The sequence below is a fragment of the Sinocyclocheilus anshuiensis genome, unplaced genomic scaffold, assembly GCF_001515605.1.
Source record: "Sinocyclocheilus anshuiensis isolate Anshui unplaced genomic scaffold, SAMN03320099.WGS_v1.1 scaffold796, whole genome shotgun sequence".
NCBI lineage: Eukaryota > Metazoa > Chordata > Actinopteri > Cypriniformes > Cyprinidae > Sinocyclocheilus > Sinocyclocheilus anshuiensis.
The window spans coordinates 237,511-257,977 of NW_015557105.1; the positions used below are offsets into that span (position 1 = coordinate 237,511).

Sequence of the window (20,467 nt, forward strand, 5' to 3'; positions counted from 1 at the left end):
AGAGATTATGAAAATGCTTGAACTGCCGGTACTTTACTCTACAAAGCACAAACATTTCACAATTAACTTTCTGCGTCAGCTCGGGTCATCACGAATACAAGTTTGTTTAATTCTAAATGGTGACAGTTGTGCATTATGACTCTCCACGTGATTTTTTTTCGCTATTATTATTATTATTATATTATTTTCTACTTGCTCTCCTTTGCATTATTAACGTGATGGTTTAAATGTACGTTGAACAATGAGCCCTGGGAAATACATATTAAACAAGAGATGACTCGGATTCATGACTTCATTCCTATTGTATCAGATTATGTTGTGTTGAGTTTAATATACTTCAACTGGACTCGAATTGTTTAATGTATTCTTGGAAAAATGTACATCTGGACATAAATGTTTTAATTTTTAAGTAACTTATCACGATGTGGTGATTCGAGGGAAACGACTGAGTAAATTGAGATAATACGCTCAAATGCACCAGAGATCAAAGACTATTTAGAAAAGGGACTTTGCCCGAGATGGAGAATAGAAACCATCCGGCGTATATCATTGTAAGACAGTTAGCAACTCCATTTGTTTGTCCCATGCGCATTACTACTCATTTTGCCAGCACAGGTCACACATTTTTCTGAATTAATGATTCTCAATCAGGGTATCGTCATTAAACTTTAACAGATATAATTATACTTACTGAAATAAAAAATAAAAAAACCTGTAATAATTATTAATAAACTCAGAATGTAACTAAATATGTTATAAAAGTATGTTGCTTGTTAGTTTACATAAATTATTTGAATGAACTGATTCACTAGAACAAATCAAAATGTAGCAAACAAACTTTTTTGAATCAGTTGATTTACATGAATCATTTGGATGAATTGATTCACTGGCATGAAAATTAATTTCCAATGCTATAAAAATGTTGCAAATAGACTTTTATTTTTGGATCAGTTCATTTACACAAATCATCTGAATGAACTGATTCAATAGAACAAATAGACTTTTTTGAATCAGTTCATTTACATGAATCATCTGAATGAACTGATTCACTAGAACAAATCAGAATTTCCAATGCTACATGTGAGTTTCTTATCAGTTTGCTCGTTTGTAAAGCTGTACACGACTACTAGTTGGAAAACATATTGTTACTGGGAAAGATAAACCAAGTTAATAGTGTCGCTGCTTGTAGATATTCACTAACCAACACTGTTCAGAAAGCCGCCCGACAACATTTGGTTGAGTTTGCATACGTCTCTGTGAGAGCTCTGGGGTATCATGGGAACCAGTTCAAATCACAAGGGACCCAATGTAATCACAAAGGCCAAGCAAAACCACATCAGCCGTAATCTGATCCAGCCTCAAAGTCATTGGCATTTGTTTGCTGAACAAAGTCTGACTGACCCCTGCTTCGCTCGGGCTTTGTAACAGGACAGATATTACATGGAGATGGGCTTTACTCTCTAAGCCTCTCTTCAGCATCCTCACCGGCCCAACGGGACACAAAGGTCCCCATTATGACGGAGGCAAACCATCTGGAAGGGAGCTGAACAGCGCTGGGAGTCGAGCAGGTAAGCGGCGCAGAGATCCTCCCTCAGGTGGGTCATCGGATCCGCTGTGGCTTCCTTCCCAGACATAATGGCTCTGATTTTCATGTGTGGGAAAGAAAGCCAGAGAACAGAGGGACTCTGCAGAATCCCAGATGGGAATTTACCTAAACCCCTCAGTGTGTGTGTGTGTGTGTTAAATAGAGAACGAAAGTAAAATGAGAGCCATAGAGAATGAATTCACCTAGCACCACTTCCTAACCAGGCTTGCCGTGACAGGTCATATTTTTGTTCTTACTCTTACTCTGTTCAAAGTAGTTAGAGTTCGTTATATCATTCAAGCAGATTATTCATATATATATATATATATATATATATACAGTGTTGGGGAGTAACTAGTTACATGTAACGGAATTACGTAATTTAATTACAAAATAAAAGTAATTGTAATCAGTTACAGTTACTAAGAAAAAAATGTGTAATTAAATTACAGTTACTTATGAACATGTTAAGGATTACAAAGGGGGTTACATCTGATTTTTTTCCACACACACTCCCACATACAGATTTAATTGAGTTATTTCATAAGTTGCAGTGACTGCTCTAAAATATGAAACACCAATGTTTCAGAAGTTTATAACATGCTTATCCGATAGGGTTTATGTATATGCTTTATTTTTTTTAAGATCAACTGTTTTTTTCTAAGGCATTGTTAGATTCCAGTGTTTCCTGTCATAATTATGCAAAGATTTGATTTCAAAAACAGTATCTTTATTTATTTTTAATATACAGCTATGTGGATCATTTCATTATGAGTGGAGTGGAACGCAATTAAAATGAAAATAAAGTGACTGACCAAGTATAATGTCACTTGGCACAGCTAGATCAACTAACTGGATTAATATGAAAAGACGGGTTTTGCTCATAAATGTATCTGGTCATACACGGTCTTAAGAATCTTAAGAATGCCGGACAGTTTGGAATTTCCTGCGGATAGACCCAAACACACCTCTTGCCTGAAGCACTAGACGGAGGGCAAAACGCTCTTTCTTTCAAACGCTCAATAGCAGGAAGAGCTAAATAAAACAGTGCAGTCTCCTTGGCAATGCATTCAGTGCAGTATCGTGCCTTTGGGGTACAGCAAACACTTCAGAAAGACAAGCACCCTCTATAATTGGGCAGGGCCGCTGAAGCATTCCAAAACACACACGCTATTAGCCCTCACATGCAGCCAGTTGCAAGCCATAAAATCATGCCAGAGGAATGACAAGCTGTCTCCTCCAAAAATCTAAGCTTGTTGACTGTCCCGGAGTTTGCTGCAAGTGATAATTACACACTGGACCACAACTGTCTGGAACCAGAACTGGCTCTTAAGGCCTCAGGTGACATGATTTGATAAGGGAAGTCTGTTCTGCTCTTGTTCTTTGTGGGAAAGAATCATAAACAATATGCTCTGCAGCATTCTTTATGTACAGCAGGGGAGTCCAAACCTATTCCTGTATGGCCACTGTCCTGCAGAGTTTAGCTCCAGTAGAGCATGATGTTAGCAACACAAAGGTCATGGGTTCGATTCCCAGGGAATGCATGAACTTATCAAATACACACCTTGAATGCAACTCAAGTTGCTTTGGATAAAAGCATCTGCCAGATGCATAAATGTAAAAATCACTATACTGTACATGAAGGGTGATCACACCTGAACCAACTAATCAAGGTCTATAGACTCACTAGAAACGTCCACACGAGTGTGTTGGAGCTGGTTGGAGCTAAACTCTGCAGGATGTTGGCCCTCCAGGAGAAGGATTGGACACCCTCAATGTACAGTAGCCTGGTTTACATTTATGCATTTCGCAGACGCTTTTACATTGCATTCAGGGTAAGCATTTCATCAGAGCATCAAACCCAGGTCATGGGTTTGATTCCCAGGGAATGCATGGACTGATCAAATACATAAATGTAAACGTCACCATACTGTACATCAAGGATGTCCACATTGCATTCAAGGTAAGCATGTCATCCCATCAGCAATCCCTGGGAATCAAACCCATGACCTTGACATTGCAAATGCTACGATTTGATAAGGGTAGCTTGTTCTGGTATTGTTCTTGGTGGGCTGGCCCTCCAGAAGCAAGATTGGACACCCCTGTTGGACAGTTTGGTGACATTTACATTTATGCATTTGGCAAATGCTTTCATCCAAAGTGACTTACATCGCATTCAACATATGCATTTGATCAGTTCATTTATTTATTTTATTTAATTTATTTAGTCATTTAGCAGACGCTTTTATCCAAAGCGACTTACAAATGAGGACAATAAAAGCAGTCAAAACTAACAAAAGAGCAACAATATATAAGTGCAAATGACAAGTCTCGGTTAGCCTAACACAGTACACGTAGCAAGGTACACACAGACTAATATATATATATATATATATACACACATATATACACATATATACACACACACACACATACTGTTACAGCCGGCTCTTAGGCTGCAACAAAGAGGAGTCCAGACGCAACAATACTTAACAAAACATTTATTTTAACATTAAATTACTCACCACATCAAATGTACGCGATCTATTTTCATTCGATGGTGCACCATCAGGAATTAATTTACCTTCCCCAATTAACTTTAACTGTTGAACTTGCAACTCAAACTCTCTTGACAATTTTTCAGCTTCCAACTGTTGAGTATTTTTAAGTTGCCATAATTCAATCTCACGTCTTTTAAGTACTTCATCCATTTTTATCTTTTCCAACTCAACCTCATGTTCTTTAACTACTTTAACCATCTCCCTATCATGCATTTGTTGCATTTCCAAAATTTCTTTCTTTTGGTCAAATGGTAAACCTGAAAAAATGTCTACTGATTCCTTTAACTCCAATGGAGCGCCCTTTCCGACCGACAGAATTTTCTTTTCACCCAACTTCTTTCAAAATCGCTTTCAAATCATTCTTTTTTACCCGTTTGTCTAATTCTCCAATCCCATAATATTCTATAAGCTCCCACAATTGGGCTTTGGACAACAAATTCAATAAAGTCTCCGACGGAGTTTTAATAAAGTCTTCAACAGATGCCATCCTTACCAATATGACACCAACTCAAAAACCCCAAATCACATAAATTCATATGCAATAATTATCACAACGGTCAATACAGATGAGAATTCATTCATAAATCCCCTTCCTAACTACTCCCCGTTCCCCCACTATTCTACCTACATCTAAACTAAGACTTCATGCAACCCCCAAGAGTCGAGCGCCTTTAAACACTAAAACACCGCTGGTAGTGAATCGTAGAGGGTCAAATAAAGGTGGAACAGATGTGTTTTTAGTTTTTAGTTCATGCATTCCCTTGGAAATGAACCCATGATCTTGAAATTGCTAGTGCCATGATTTATTAAGGGAAGCTTGTTCTGGTCTTGTATTTCGTGGGAAGGAATCCCAAACAAGATGCTCTGCTGCGTTCTTTATGTACAGCAAGGGTGAGTTTAGCTCCAACCCTAATTAAACACACCTAAACCAACTAATCAAGGTCTTTAGACTCACTAGAAACTTCCATGTAAGTGTGTTTGCAATGGTTGGAGCTAAATTTTTGCAGGACTTTGGCACTCCAGGAGCAGGATTGCACACCCCTGATGTACAGCATGGTGACATTTACATTTATGCTTTTGGCAAACTCTTTTATCCAAAGTGACTTGCACCGAATTGAAGATATTAATTTCATCACTTCACGCATTCCCTGGGAATCGAACCCATGACCTTGTCGTTGTTAACGCCAAGTCTGGAACCAGAACTGGCTCTTAAGGCCTCAGGTGACATGATTTGATAGGGGGAGGTTGTTCTAGTCTTGTTCTTGGTGGGAAATAATCCCAAACAAGATGCTCTGCCACATTCTTTATGTACAGCAGGGGAGTCCAAAACTGTTCCTGGAGGGCCATTAAATGAACCTGAATTTGAACCAACTAATCAAGGTCTCTTCAGACTCAATAGAAACGTCCATGCAATTGTGTTTGCACTGGTTGGAGCTAAACTCTGCAGGACTTTGGCCCTCCAGGAGCTGGATTGGACACCCCTGATGTACAATATGGTGACATTTACATTTATGCATTTGGCAGATGCTTTTATCCAAAGTGACTTACATTGCATTGAAAGTATGCATTTTATCAGTTAATGCATTCCTTGGGAATCGAACCCATGATCTTGACATTGCTAGTGCCATGATTTATTAAGGGAAGCTTGTTCTGGTCTTGTTTTTGGTGGGAAAGAATCCCAAACAAGATGCTGTACTCGTTTTTTATGTACACCAAGAGTGCCCAAACTTGTTCCTGGAGGGCCGCTGTCTTGCAGAGTTTAGTTCCAACCCCAATTAAACACACCTGAACCAACTAATCAAGGTCTTAAGACTCATTAGAAACTTCCATGTAAGTGTGTTTGCACTGGCTGGAGCTAAACTCTGCAGGACGTAGGCCCTCCAGAAGCAGGATTGGACACCCCTGAGACTTACATTGCATTGAAGGTATGCAATTGATCAGTTCATGCATTCTCTGCGAATCGAACCCATGACCTTGGCACTGGAATGGCAAACTTCAAAAGAGTTGGCAAACGTTTTTACCTGAGTTCTCTTTGTTGCTCCGTTTCTCGATGCCAGGAAAGGCCGCCTCCAAGTCCAATTTTCCAAAACGAAATGCATAACCATTCATAAGTTTCTTGGGAAGGCCACTACCGGATCCACCGGAAGACGACCGAGCCCGGTGGCCTTTAACCTGCAAGGCCTTTTTGGCACGTTCAAGAGATTTGGAGCGTCTCTCGCCCGGACTGAGCTCGGCGCTCTTGGATGGATGGACGGCGGTAGAATCGTTGCATGATTCATCTCCTCCCAGCCATCCACGAACACAGATTCTCCGAGGGATCGGCTCCTTTGGGCCAGAGCCGCGAGGCGCTCCTGGCTCCGACTCTGTCCCTTCCTCAAGAACTGATTCAGAGCTGGAGCCAAGGTTCATAGGGTTCTGCAAAGCCTCCATGTAGGACTTGCGGAAAAGCCGGCGAGACTCGAAGGCAGCAGAGTCTCTGGGATGCCGCTTGTGAAGGCCGGGATTGCTAAGGTCTGTGCTAAACGAGAGGATTTTGTGGCCGATTCTGCCTCGAATGCATCCCTGATCCGGGCTGCCCAAGGTGGGTGTCTGGGGAAGGGAGTTAGGACTCTTTTGCAAGGGCGAATCCTCCGAGTGCAGGGAGCTGATGCCCATATCCGTGAGGCTCCTGCTGAGGACTGGCTCGGACACGGTGGACTCAGCGCCCAGGGAGTCTCGTGAACTGAGCGTTCCCGTGGATCCGTGGGTGCTACAGGTACTGAGTTGACCCCGCAGGGTCCCGCCGCTGCTCCGCGCCTGCATGATTGAATCTGCGGTGCTGGTCACAAACAAAGGATTGACCACGTTCTTCCAGGGCGTTCGGTAAACCACGGCACCGGTACTGAGGAGGCAGTTCTGGAGAGGGTGCAGGTTGCGTTCACGCATTACATTCTGCAAGAAGTCGGGCGTGAACACGCTGCCGTACATGCTCTCGGCCACAGGGATCTCCACAATGGCTTGCCCGCTCCCTGACAGGCATTTTATGACCAGTTTGGCAGCTTTGCGGCCTAAGGGAACCACCTGCAGGTAGAAATCTCCCTGCCGTAGACGTACTTTATGCAGGGGTGCGAGTTGCAGAACCACCTTCTCATGCAAAGACAGCGGCCATCCCTCGTGGTACAGCAACAGGCCTTTGAATCGCAGCTGTGGAAAATTAAAAGGATGAATTCATTAGATAAAATGTCACTTTTCTTACAGGTACAAGCAACAATATGCAGTTATTTGCAGTTTGTAATCATTAATTAATTCCTGTCTTGAAGCAGATTTCAAGATACAAAAATGCAATGAATTAGAACATCATGGAATTCTAAAATATATATCTAAAAGTTAAATTATTATAAATAATATAATTATAAATATAATTATAAAAGTGAAAGAAATCATAATTTCTTTATCACTCAATAGAATTGCAAAAATGACAACTAGGTGGCATACTTGTATTTTTGTTAACCGAAATAAAATAAAATATAAAAAGCTTTTTTAATTATTTTAGCTAGTTCATTTCTCATTTTCATTTAGTTCAACTTGATGTTAAAAAATAAATAAAACTGAAACTGAAATAATTTAATAAAAAAAACTATATAGACATATTTAAAATAAACAAAAACTACTAAAAATGAGGAATACAAAATTACTAAAACTTTAACCAAAAATGAGGAATACAAAATTACTAAAACTTTAACCAAAATTAAAATAAAATTATAAAAATAAAAACTATTTTTTTAATAAAAAAAAACTATAATAGTACCTCAATGAAATTAAAGTATCACTGATTTGAAAAGATACAATTTCAATAAATAGAATATCAGCTAATAAAATTAGAAAACACTATAATTTATGTAATGAAAACATTAAACATAAGGATTAAAATTTAAAATTAAAAAGATGTAAAATTCCTTGCAGGGATTCAAATAATTCAGCGAATGAATGAATGAATGAATGAATGAACAAACAAATAAATAAACATTGTAGTGCGCTAACAAGCAATTTAACACAATAAATCAGACTGGCCAACATTTTTTATGAGAGACCTGCACAGACAACACAGTGTGAAAAAGGCATTTTATCATGGTACATCAATAAAGAACTTCGCTACTTATATACTTAATGCTACTGAAAAAACAGTTAATTTAGTAGCATTGTTAGTGACTCCCTGATGCCACTGTATAATGATACTGATGCTGCAGCCGGAACATGTAAGTTCAGCACACTGTGACTCCCTCAAAGATCATGCCTGAGTTAAATGAGGCCGCTGAGATCTCTCGTCTCAGACTAACAACGGCAGCGCTGAATACAGGAGCGTAAGGTTTCAGCTATGTGCTCACACAGTGCTAACCTGCAGAAATACAAAGCCTCCCTGAGCAGGTCTTTCATTTCAGCCTGATCCTCTTTGCCAAGATCTCCGCAGCGAGCTCACAACACCCTCTGTTTGGGCTGTTTATCAGAGCAACACTGAACCCTCTTTCAGCCTGAAGTATTCCTCCTCCCTCTCATGTTCCCACTCTCACAATGTTTCTCTCTGAGAGCATTTAAATGGCTTGAACATGTTTAGCTGCAGCACTATGGATTTCAACAATATATTTTATCCAAAATAATAAAATATTCAGCAAACCTGTGTAAACTGCATTACCAGGCCATTAATACACAATATCGAGTTTAAAGATTGCGTGATGCATGATGCATCACCATGCAGGCTCCATAAATAAATAAATAAGTTGTTTTTATTCAACAACCATGGACATTATGCATAATGTAAATACATATATAAAAAAAAAACAAATATGTATTTATTTATTTGAATATGTATGTAAACGTATTATGCATAATATAATATATATACTGTATATATATGTGTGTGACCCTGGAGCACAAAAGCAGTCTTAAGTCGCTGGAGTATATTTGTAGCAATAGCCAACAATACAATGTATGGGTCAAGATAATTGATTTTTCTTTTATGCCAAAAATCATTAGGATATTAAATTGACCCTCATGACTGGTTTTGTGGTCCAGGGTCACATATATATATATATATATATATATATATTGTGTGAACGTCACCTAGGTGGCTTTGTATAAATAATTATATTATACATAATATATATTATATTATATGTAATAATTATATTATACATTTGGTAAATAACAAAAACTGTGATCTATTAGTAGATATTGCCCGCTGTTTTTATTAACTTGGAAATGCTTCAGTGAAAATGCGTCTGCTGAAGCTGACAGTACTCACACAGGCCTCCTGTGTTATTGTCTGCAGGATTCTCTTGGCGGGCAGCAGGAAGTCAATGAAGCAGTGCAGGCCGTCTCCACGGTACTGTCTCTCCACGACGCTGAAGAGCTGCCACAGGACGGTGGCCGCCGACGCGCTGAACGGGGGATACAGAGCCGATAACACGCTCCGAATGCAGCGGTCCAACGACTCCGAGTCCTGCAACAGATCACACATTCACACAGTCAATCTCGCCTTCTACCACAAACATTTACTGTACATTGTTTGAGTTTGGCTATAAAATTGACAATATTTAAAAGCTTGTTATATAACAAAAGCAACAAAGCTTATTGTAATTATTGGATGACAGGTGTGCTTCAAATAATGTTTAGTGAAATTTTGTTCATGCATCAACTGAAAACAGCATATATGTGACCCTGGAGCACAAAAGCAGTCTTAAGTCACTGGGGTATATTTGTAGCAATAGCCAAAAATACATTGTATGGGTCAAAATTATTAATTTTTCTTTTATGCCAAAAATCATTAGGACATGTTCCATGAAGATATTTTGTAAATGTCCTACCGTAAATATATCAAAACTTAATTTTTGATTAGTAATATGCATTGCTAAGAACTTCATTTGAACAACTTTAAAGGAGATTTTCTCAATATTTAGATTTTTTTGCACCCTCAGATTCCAGATTTTCAAATAGTTGCATCTCAGCCAAATATTGTCCTATCCTAACAAACCATACATCAATGGAAAGCTTATTTATTCAACTTTCAGATGATGTATAAATCTCAATTTCAAAAAATTGACCCTTATGATTGGTTTTGTGGTCCAGTGTCACATATCTCGGTTCATGAAATGAAGATTGAATAAAAATAAAAATCGATAGTCAACCCAGCCCTAGCATTCCAAAAATGGACATGTTTATATATATTTTATTCGAAAAGCATGAAAAAGCATAATAAGTGTGAAAAATTGTTATGCATAATACAAATAAACTAACGAACAAATAAGAAAACATTTATTTTACTATATATAAATATTTTTATTTGCATTATGCACGATACATTTCCATGCATGTCCAAAATGAATAATAATAATAACAAATAATAATAATAATAACAATATAATACATATATACACATTCACACACAGATAGATAGATAGCTAGATAGATAGATAGATAGATAGATAGATAGATAGATAGATTAAATGTCAACTGAATTACCAGCCCGTTAATATACAATATCGAGTTTAAAGATTACATGACAAATTTCCATGCTAGTCCAATAAACATAAATAAATAAATAAAAAATAATGTCAATAATTTCAGCCCTACAAAACTGTTTCGGCCAATACCGAAAATTCATTTTTAGCTTAATATTTTCAATTGCTGAAATTTTGTTGTCACTAATTTACTGTAGGACACATGAAGCATCACTTTCTGTCATTATAGACTGAATCAAGCGCCCGATGATTGAGCAGAGTGCGATCGTGCAAACATTGGCAGCATGTTGTGTTTGGGTTGGTTAGTGAGACGGTTTGATGGTCACAAGTTCAATCCCACAGTTCCCAGTTACAAACACGAACAGCAGGATGTCAGGAGGTCGCGGGACACTGATGAGACAGGAAACACCTGTCAATGTAGCGTCACCAACTGGACAATAGCAGGCGGGATGGAAAATCCTGTCCCTAACGCAGAACTACATCATATCTGTGGAGCAGAGGACTTTCCAGCCGGATATGTGTCACAGTATCCTAGACTAACACAACCGCGACCTGGGACGCTCAGTTTTAGGTTAAAGGGACAGTACAGCCTAAAATGAATATTTGCTGTTAATTTGAATCCAAGATGTAGTTGAGTTTTTCTTCAGTAGAACGGTAAAGAAGATTTTTAGCTGAAACCGTGCTCTTTGGTGATTCATAAAATGCAAGTCAATGGCTACCGAGTCAAAAACGCACATCAGGCTACACAAAATTAACCCGTTTTAATCCCATATCTTTCCCAGACATGAAAATATCCAAATGATGTGACATTACTAACCCTTTGAAATAATCAACAATTCTTTTTTTTTTAATTCTTTGGAAAAGTGAAAAATTGTGTTTTATGGTCAGTCACAACTGTGACCGGTGGGATAATGTGTTTACTGAATTAACATATTTCTGCAGTCAAAAAATTGTTATATATCTTAGCCCAGCTATTTTAAACTCTTTGATCACATTCTAGGGTTACTATTATGCATAAAAACCCTTATACAACATTGATAGGAACACTGAGATAAGACAAAAACAAACAAAAAATACAACCATTGACATATTTCAAAACTGTTGCTTCTTGTAACATATATCATCAAATTTTTATATTAGTGCTACCAGTATTACAACATCAATATTGCAACTTTTTTGTAACATTTGAACTTTTAATTTAATGTAATATTTTGTCATTGCAAAATTTTAGTGTAATTTTCACTAACAAATGCAACTGGATTTATATTGTATACCTATTGTGACCATCAACATGTTTACTCATTCTATGACCACACTCAACAAAAATGAATATATGTGAATTCTAGACACCTTAAAGATATTGTGTGCCAAAAATCTTTATGTTAACATACTTTACTAGCCTTTCGTTTTTGAGCTTTGATGCAGCCATCATCTTCTCAAGGTGCAAACAGGAAGTAACCTGCTCTGGTCATGTGACAATTTGCACAAATCATGTGACACTGCACGTATTTAATTGAGACCCTTTATTTTTTCCATATTTGCAGGAAGTACACTAAAACATCAGTCAGTAAGGTTTTTACAGCTTTATCAATGAAAACCGTTTTTACGGTCACTATTGTGACCGGTGGGATTAAATGGGTTTTAATCCCCGTGACTCCTTAAGATATATTGAGGTCTTACGAAGTGAAACGATCGGTCTGTGCAAGAAACTAAACATTATTTACAACATTATTACCTGTAATCCAGAGACTCTTTCGAACAGTTTGTTTCTGGTTCAAATAACTGATTCGCAATTTGTTTATGTAATCATGCAATGACATAACGTATACGCATTTATATGATTAAAGCACCAAATAATGATGTGAAATGTGGATGTTTTATGTCTCTAAAGCATATAAAGTGAATAAACTAGTCTTCATCAGCTCACCTTTTTACATAAACCATGAGAAACCATAAAACGTTCATTTCTCCCCTTCATTCAAGCTCTCGGTTCACGCATGCGCAGATCAGCGGCTCATCAGTCTTCAGTCCGAGTCGAACCGTTTGCTCAGTTCAGTTCAGTGTCTCTTGGAGGAACTGAATCAGTTCATTCATCACAGAATCAGATACGCTGCTATTTCAGCTCAGTGACTGTCAGGCGTCTGAAAGTGAGTTCTGATTGAGTAGCTTGTAGATCTGTGCTGCTAGAGACACGAACTGATTCAGATGATTCAGTCCGATTAGATGAACTGGTTCAAATAGTTCAATAAAAAGAACTGGTTCAAAAGTTTTACATAAACCATGCAAATAATGTTCAATTTCTTGCACAGGCCAATCGTTTCGCTTCATAAGACCTCAATATATCATCAGGAGTCACATTTTGTGTTGTCTGATGTGCTTTTTTGACTCTCAAAGTGCCGGTAGCCATTGACTTGCATTTTATGAATCACCAAGTACCTCGGTTTCAGCTAAAAATCTTTATTTACTTGCCTACTGAAGACACAAAGTCTTATCTTAGATTGCCTGAAGGCGAGTAAATCAACAACAGTTTCCTTTTTAGGTGAACTGTCACTTTAAATGGGCAGAGGAGTGCAGAAAATGGAAATGAACTTGTTTGAGTTGAGCTGCAGATGGGAAAAGCCCAGGAAAATTCCCCAGAAAAGCTCTGACTTTAACTGTCCCTGTTCTTTCTGCTCTGTTGGCCTTGTATTAGATGGTCACTCCTCCACAGGCAGCCATTGTTTGGTTCTCCTGCAGAAAGTCTTAACTGGTGCTCTAGGAAACTCGATCACTCAGGAATAATCACAGCGCTCGAACTGCAGGGAAGAGCAGAACCGCCGTTTGGAGGAAAGGGCTAACAATGGGAGGAAAGGCAACACGATTTCTAACATCGTTTAACGGTCCTTTTTTAGGTTACTGTGGCAGGCTACAAAATAGCTGCTTGGGCCTCAGGGCCTGCGGACTTTCAGGAGTAAAAATGATAATAGGGCCCTATACAGTATAGATAGATAGATAGATAGATAGATAGGTAGATAGATAGATAGATAGATAGATAGATAGATAGATAGATAGATAGATAGATAGATAGATAGATAGATAGATAGATAGATAGAATTTATTTTATTATCATATATTATTTAGTTTTTGTGTGTTAGTAAATATAAATGCAAGTTAACAATAATATATAATTTTATTTAGTGCATTTTGCAACATATATATGAAAATATATACATAAGTTATACAAGTTATACAATATTTTGAATGTATACCTATTTAAAACATTACATACACATATATTTAATTTTATTATATTCTCTTTTTTCCAAAAATAAATAAATACATATTTTTTGTTTATTATTTATATATTTCATTTTTGTGCATGTGTTTTTTTAAATAATGCAATTATTATAATGCAATGATTATAACCTAACCCTAACCCCTATATAAAGTATATATATATATATATATACACTTGTCAAAATATTTTATTTTACTTTTATATAAATATTAAGACACTACTAAACTTTTTTTGGGGGGGGAAATATATGCATGTGTTCAAATAAATTCAATACTTTTTCAAGTATATTGAAATATATATAGAATACAAACATTATCAAGACACCCCCACCAAATAACCTTTTATTTTGGCTTTCTGTTGGGGATCAAAGGTTAATTAATGGGGTTTGAGGGTTCTGGCACATGTGGAGTCTGAAGATCTTTTCAACAACATGTTTTAACCTGAAAACTTTAGCGATGGTCTAAACTACAAGCTGTATTCAGGACGGCCTGCATATCAGTCTCAGTGCGCCCACCCAAAACACCACTTTTAAAGCCTGAGAAGACTAAACATACAGCGCTGGATCTCCAGAGAACTGGAGATATGTGTGGCTTTGAAGATGAAAGATTAAATAAGACTGGGCAGAAGGAGAGCTTCTGATGCATTTCCATAACCTTGAAGAAGTTATTTCACCTGGCTGAAGCCAGTAAACGAGCTTTTAATAGCAGCCAAAGCACAAGTGTGGCTCAGAGGAGATGTGTGTGGGATCTGGGAGGATCTGCCCTCTTTGATGGTGTTTATGGTGACGGATCAGACCCGGACCCATAATTATATCTAAACGACGTGGATTCCAGATGGCTCACTGCCGCTCTATTAAAACAGACGGACATCTGCTACAAAACCACACGACCTACAGACTCAAACAGACTCTTTCTCATATCTATCCTGAACCGCAGCACATCATTTGCAGCAAAATCATGCAGCTCGTTGAGGAACGGTTTGCTTTTTTAAAGTGACCAGACTTACAAACCCAATAATACAAAAGTTTGAAATAAATAATATTTTTGAATGTTCATGTCTTATCAAAGCTGCATTTATTTGATCAAAATACAGTAAAATCAGAAAAATTGTGAAATATTATTACAATTTAAAATAGCTGCTTTCTATATGTATATATATTCAAATTTAATGTATTCATATGATGCAAAGCTGAATTTTCAGCATCATTACACCAGTCTTCAGTGTCACATGATCCATAGAAAATTATTCTAATATGCTGATATATATATTGTTTGCAGGACAAAAATCTCCCATAAATCTTTAATATATATATATATATATATATATACACACGTTTATGTTTAGTCATTTTGCAAACGCTTTTATCCAAAGCGACTTACAATTGGGGATAAGTATATATATATATATATATATCGGTTTTTTTTTACTAAATGTAAAACAAAACAAACAACTAAATACTGATATTCACTATGGAAATTATTAGTATGACTTTAAGGTTTCATTGACTTCTATGACTTTTACAGGCCTGGAAACCACAATTTAAAGTTTTCCAAGACTGTGGGAACCCTGAACAGATCACTAAAAATGCAGTTTTAACAAATCGTTGCCATAATTGATGCTCTAATTGACCTGAGCTGCACTTAAACGCCTTTTACTGCAATGCAAGCATACAGTAACTAAGCTGTGATTCACCAAACGAAGCCGCTCTAAATAAACCGCGTGTGAACTCCTGACAGTCTGACGGGAAGGTCTTTCTAGTGGGTCAGGAAGACAAAGGCTCTCCAGCGGAGCATGAAGGGAGTGAAACAGGAGCGAGAGCACAGGTTACTGAGAGCCGCCTCGTACATGCAGGTGTCAAAGCAGCGTTAACACCTCTCCAGAGCGTCTGAGGACAAATGCAGGATTATAGAGGAGGAGAAACACAATGGGGCCGACAGCAGGGGTCTGACGACTCAGATACGTGATGCTGAACTGAACCGGCTATTTAAAAAACATCTGTGAAGACATCAGAAAACTTCCTGAACTGTTTACAGGCTTGCTTTGCTTTTCTAAAAATAAACAAAAATATATTATTTACATTTATTCACTTGGCAGATGGTTTTATCCAAAACAATTTACAAATGCAACAAGTAATTTAAGGAGTTTTTTTTCTATTTAATTTATTTTCTTTTTAATTTGATAAAACTTTATTTATTTTTGTATTTGTTAGTCTGTCTGTCTGTCTGTTTGTAAATAAATCCAGTTAATACAGCTCATTAAACAAACATTTTAAGGACTTCTTTCATACGTAACGAAGGTTAAATAAATAAATATACATACATACATACATAAATAAATAAAAAATCTGTCATCTTTTACTCACCATCATGTCATTCCAAACCTGTATGACTTTCTGTCTTATATAGAACAACAACAACAAAGATTTATTTTCTTTCAAATAAATATTATATTATATACAGTATTTTATTATTTTATTTATATTAAATTTTTATTATTAAACTATTATAATTAATATTATTATAATTATTATAATTGTGTCTGTGTGTTAAGCTTACAATTATTAACTGCAATTATTTGCATATCATCAGCTGAATGTCTGAATAATGGTGACGTCTCTGGCTAAATCCATCATTTTGAAAGCAGTCTGTGAACGGCGCACCTGATGTGACTGGCAGCTGTCGAACAGGTTGACGTCTACAGAAGGAACGTCCATCGACTCACTGAGGACAAAAGCCACACGCAGCTGCTCTCAAACAGGTTCTGTAGTGAATCTCTGAGCGATGACACAACAACACAGAGCAAACTCAGAGCTCACACAGACACCGTGAGCAAACGATGGGTGATTACGAGACGAGTTAAAGTGCTGTATTTGAGGGATCAATTCAAGACGCCGCTCCCATGATGTCTGGAATACAGCACAAAAGACTAAAGTGAGCCCTAATGCCACTCATTACCAAACAGGTCGAGTTAAAAGATGGTAACACTGTGTCATTAGAATTAGCACAGAAATACCTGGAAGGTCAAGTCAAGACAGACTGTTGCGACACAGATTCTGAGAAATAACCAGGAAAATAACAGAATCAATCATGCAAACTCCTCCGAATAAGAGACTAATTCAAACTCTGCTATAAAACAGCTCTAAAAAGAAAACAGTGCCATTATCCGACTCAATTCAGTTCAATAACTAAGCTGAACGATTCAAGTTCAATTAAAGACAATGATGTCATCATTCAGACCAATTCAGTTCAAGTTGTTTTCTCATCCAACAGTAGTCAGACTGATAATATTACTGAATATTAAGAGTATTTTAAACCCCAAAACTAACAAAAAAACAACCAAAATATAATCTAAATATGGTTATGATGGTGTATATACTGTAAAGGCACCATAACATTTGCTCATTTGCAAGTCAGTTTGGATAGAAGCATCTACTAATGAATTAATGTAAATATACTACAGAATATAGTTTTTGTTCATATTTTGAATATGTTGAATGTTCTACTTTCATGTTAATTTTAGTTAAAGTTTTAGTAATTTTTTTTTTAATTAATTTTATTTGAGTTTTAGTTTTAGGTATTTCAGTACATCAAGTTAAATTAAATAAAAATGAGAAACGTTGACTTGGAAACAGCTGGAATAAAATAAGTGCACGCTTTTTTATATTTTACTTAACATTTATTTTATTTAAAGTAACAAAAGTGTTTTTATTTATGGACCTGCAGTAAGCAAAGACATTTTCCTGTTTAACAGGACAGTCACAATACCTGCGCTTACCTTTATACTCAGGTAATTATCGCAGCTCCGCGACTTCACTCTGGAGTGCATAATGCTCCGCGTCCGCATTCAGGGCTCAAGATAGTAGAAAAACCATAAATATGCAAATAAATAAAGTGAGGTGAGTTGATTAATCCAGTGTAAGTCCATGCAGAGAGCGGCTGGGCTCCTCTGTGCCCATGACTGAGTCGGCTCTAGTGGGAGGACTGAGAGAGAGACGGCCCTCCTCCTGTGGCCTCTCCCAGCTGGATAATGCATACTGATGCAATTTTCTTTAGCGCTGAGAAAACACACATCTGAGCTGCACACAGGCACAACAACACCCCCATCCACAAGTGCCCTGCAGGGGAACAAACCTTTACTACCCCCTCCTCTCTCGAGCGGCCGGAGCCTCCCCCTCTTTGTCCCGACAAAACAAATGCACTAGGGTTTCAGCTTATGCTGTCGCTTTTGGGGGAGAAAAGAAAAAAAGAAGACAGCAGCATGCCATCGGCGGCTCGGGTCACTCGACTACAATAGTGCTGCGCTCAATCTCACTAATCCAAAAACTAGAGCTGACACACACTAGCAGACTAACTAACAAACAAACAAAAGTGCTTGGGATTCAAGGTAACGCTTTAAATGAAGCCTTTAAATATAATGCATTAAAAAGTATTTTAATGCACATTTTAATGCATTTTATGAATACATTACAATACTTATCTATGCATTGCTATTAAAAAGTATTTTAATGCACCTTATAATGCATATTCACTGTTGCATATTTAGAGAGCATTTTGCATTAAAACACATGGCAAACAGTCAATATGTAACAAGGAATGTGCAAATATAATGCATTTTAAATTTGTTACGATTATTTATGATAAGATATAATGCATTAAAGTGTGCATTATGAAAACCTTTATAATGCATTACACATAAAGGCTTCAGGTGTCACCATAAAACGTTTATATCTCGATTGATTCTTCTAGACATCACTGAGATTAAATGGAGAGCAAACAGAAACTCTAAAATTGCTAAAAATGCTTCTTATAAGAATCTAAAAGTCAAACATTTGAATGAAAATGCAGAACAGATCTATTTTATATCTCAGTTGATGCTCCTTTACATCATAAATACGGCAATATTTTTTTTCCCCAATGACAGCAGTGAAATTAAATGGACAACAAACGGAGACTCTTAAGTCTTAAATATTTCACATAAGAATCAATGTAAAATTGTACACACGAAAGAAAAAATTCTATTGTATTTTCTATTTTTAGACTCTTAAGTCTTATATTATTTTTTATAATTTAAATTTTTTTTGTAAGATGTAAACTCACTACTGTGAGAAAAGAGTCAGAATTGTGAGTTTATATCTTACTATTCTTCGAAAAAATTCAGAATTGTGAAATAAAAAGGCTATTTTTTTTTTCATTTCTTTTTTACCTTTAATTGGTAGTGGAGGAAACAAGCTTCCATAAAATTGAGAGCAGACGGAGAGTCTTAAATATTTCTCATAAGAATTAAAATATTAACATTAATAAAAATAAATCCATTTTATAACTCAACTGATTCTCCTCGACAGCATTGGAGAGCAAACGGAGACTCTTAAATCTTAAATGTTTCTTTCAGGAAAAAGAAATCTTCTCAGAAGTGTGCTCAAAATGTAAAGATCTCATTCTGAGCTCAAATACTTGTCATCAAATTCTCTCTTTCCAATTTCTTTTAATGTATCAGTAAGAAATTTGATTATCTGGCATAAAAGTTGATATAAGTGAAAGCTCCATTGAGTCTCCAGAGCTATAAAAGAGCTACAACTGAGCAAATCTGGGTTTTCATAGAAATATCTACAGTAATAGGTTATCTGCTAGTTACACACACCCTAACAAGCCAGCAGAACTCATAAAACTCAGTTTCACTAACCTAATTACGGAGTTTGTTAACTTTTTTCAAGTTAGTAGAAGTCTTTTTTTTTCCTTGCACACACACATTAATCACACTTAACTGAGCAACCACTGAGCAAGTTAACTCAATCAACTAGAGTTGATGAGTGTTTGCATGCTTGTCTGCGTGTGGCACACCTGCGCCGAGCGTGTGGAAAGTGTGAACATGTCCACACACTGCCATGGAATGTGTAACTCCAAACATGTCAGAGTCGTCCATTACCACCCTAAAGATCCGCCAGACCTCCACCAGATCACGTTAACCCCAGAAAACCACGTTAAACAGAGGAGCCAGTGTGCTGTGGCTAATCATGTTGGGCTATATTTAGAAGAGCTGGATTCTTGACACGCAGCATTGGTCACATGACATCATTGTGTCTCATTCACATGTGAGATTAACACGGATTTAGCTGATATCATAATGTGTTTTGTAAATATTTGCCACGGTTCTTCATTGTGTTGTCATTTGAATCGAAACGAGCGGATGACCTGTTTAAGCAACAATTCAGAAGCATTCACATTCATGCATTTGGCAGATGCTTTCATCCAAAGCAACTTACACTGCATTCAATGCATGCATTTTATCAGTTCATGCATTGCTTGGGTATCGAACCCACAACCTTGCACCACTGTTTGAGCTACAAGACCTGCATGAAGACTCTTACAGATTTGAGGATGAGTAAATAATGCTGAACTATTCCTTTAAGCAATGGCCAGTTCAAAGAGTAGGTCATGGGTTCGATTCCCAGGGAATGCATGAACTGATCAAATGCAGACTGTGAACTAGGGCTGCACAATTAATCAAATTTCTAATCGCAATTACAATTATGGATGCCACAATTACATAATCG

The 20,467-nt window shown here is 37.0% G+C and overlaps 1 protein-coding gene across 1 annotated transcript in view; it reads right to left on the reverse strand.

The window, feature by feature from the left end:
• Nucleotides 1–17,869, reverse strand: part of LOC107677642 (pleckstrin homology domain-containing family G member 4B-like) — a 52,767-nt gene extending 34,898 nt beyond the window's left edge. The window contains exons 1-3 of the mRNA XM_016472628.1: nt 17,692–17,869; nt 9,425–9,622; nt 6,168–7,329 (exon numbers count right to left, since the gene is read on the reverse strand). Coding sequence (XP_016328114.1) covers nt 6,168–7,329; nt 9,425–9,622; nt 17,692–17,760 — 1,429 coding nt within the window. The 5' untranslated portion in view covers nt 17,761–17,869. The remainder of the gene's footprint in view (nt 1–6,167; nt 7,330–9,424; nt 9,623–17,691) is intronic.
• Between the last annotated feature and the right edge of the window lie 2,598 nt (nt 17,870–20,467).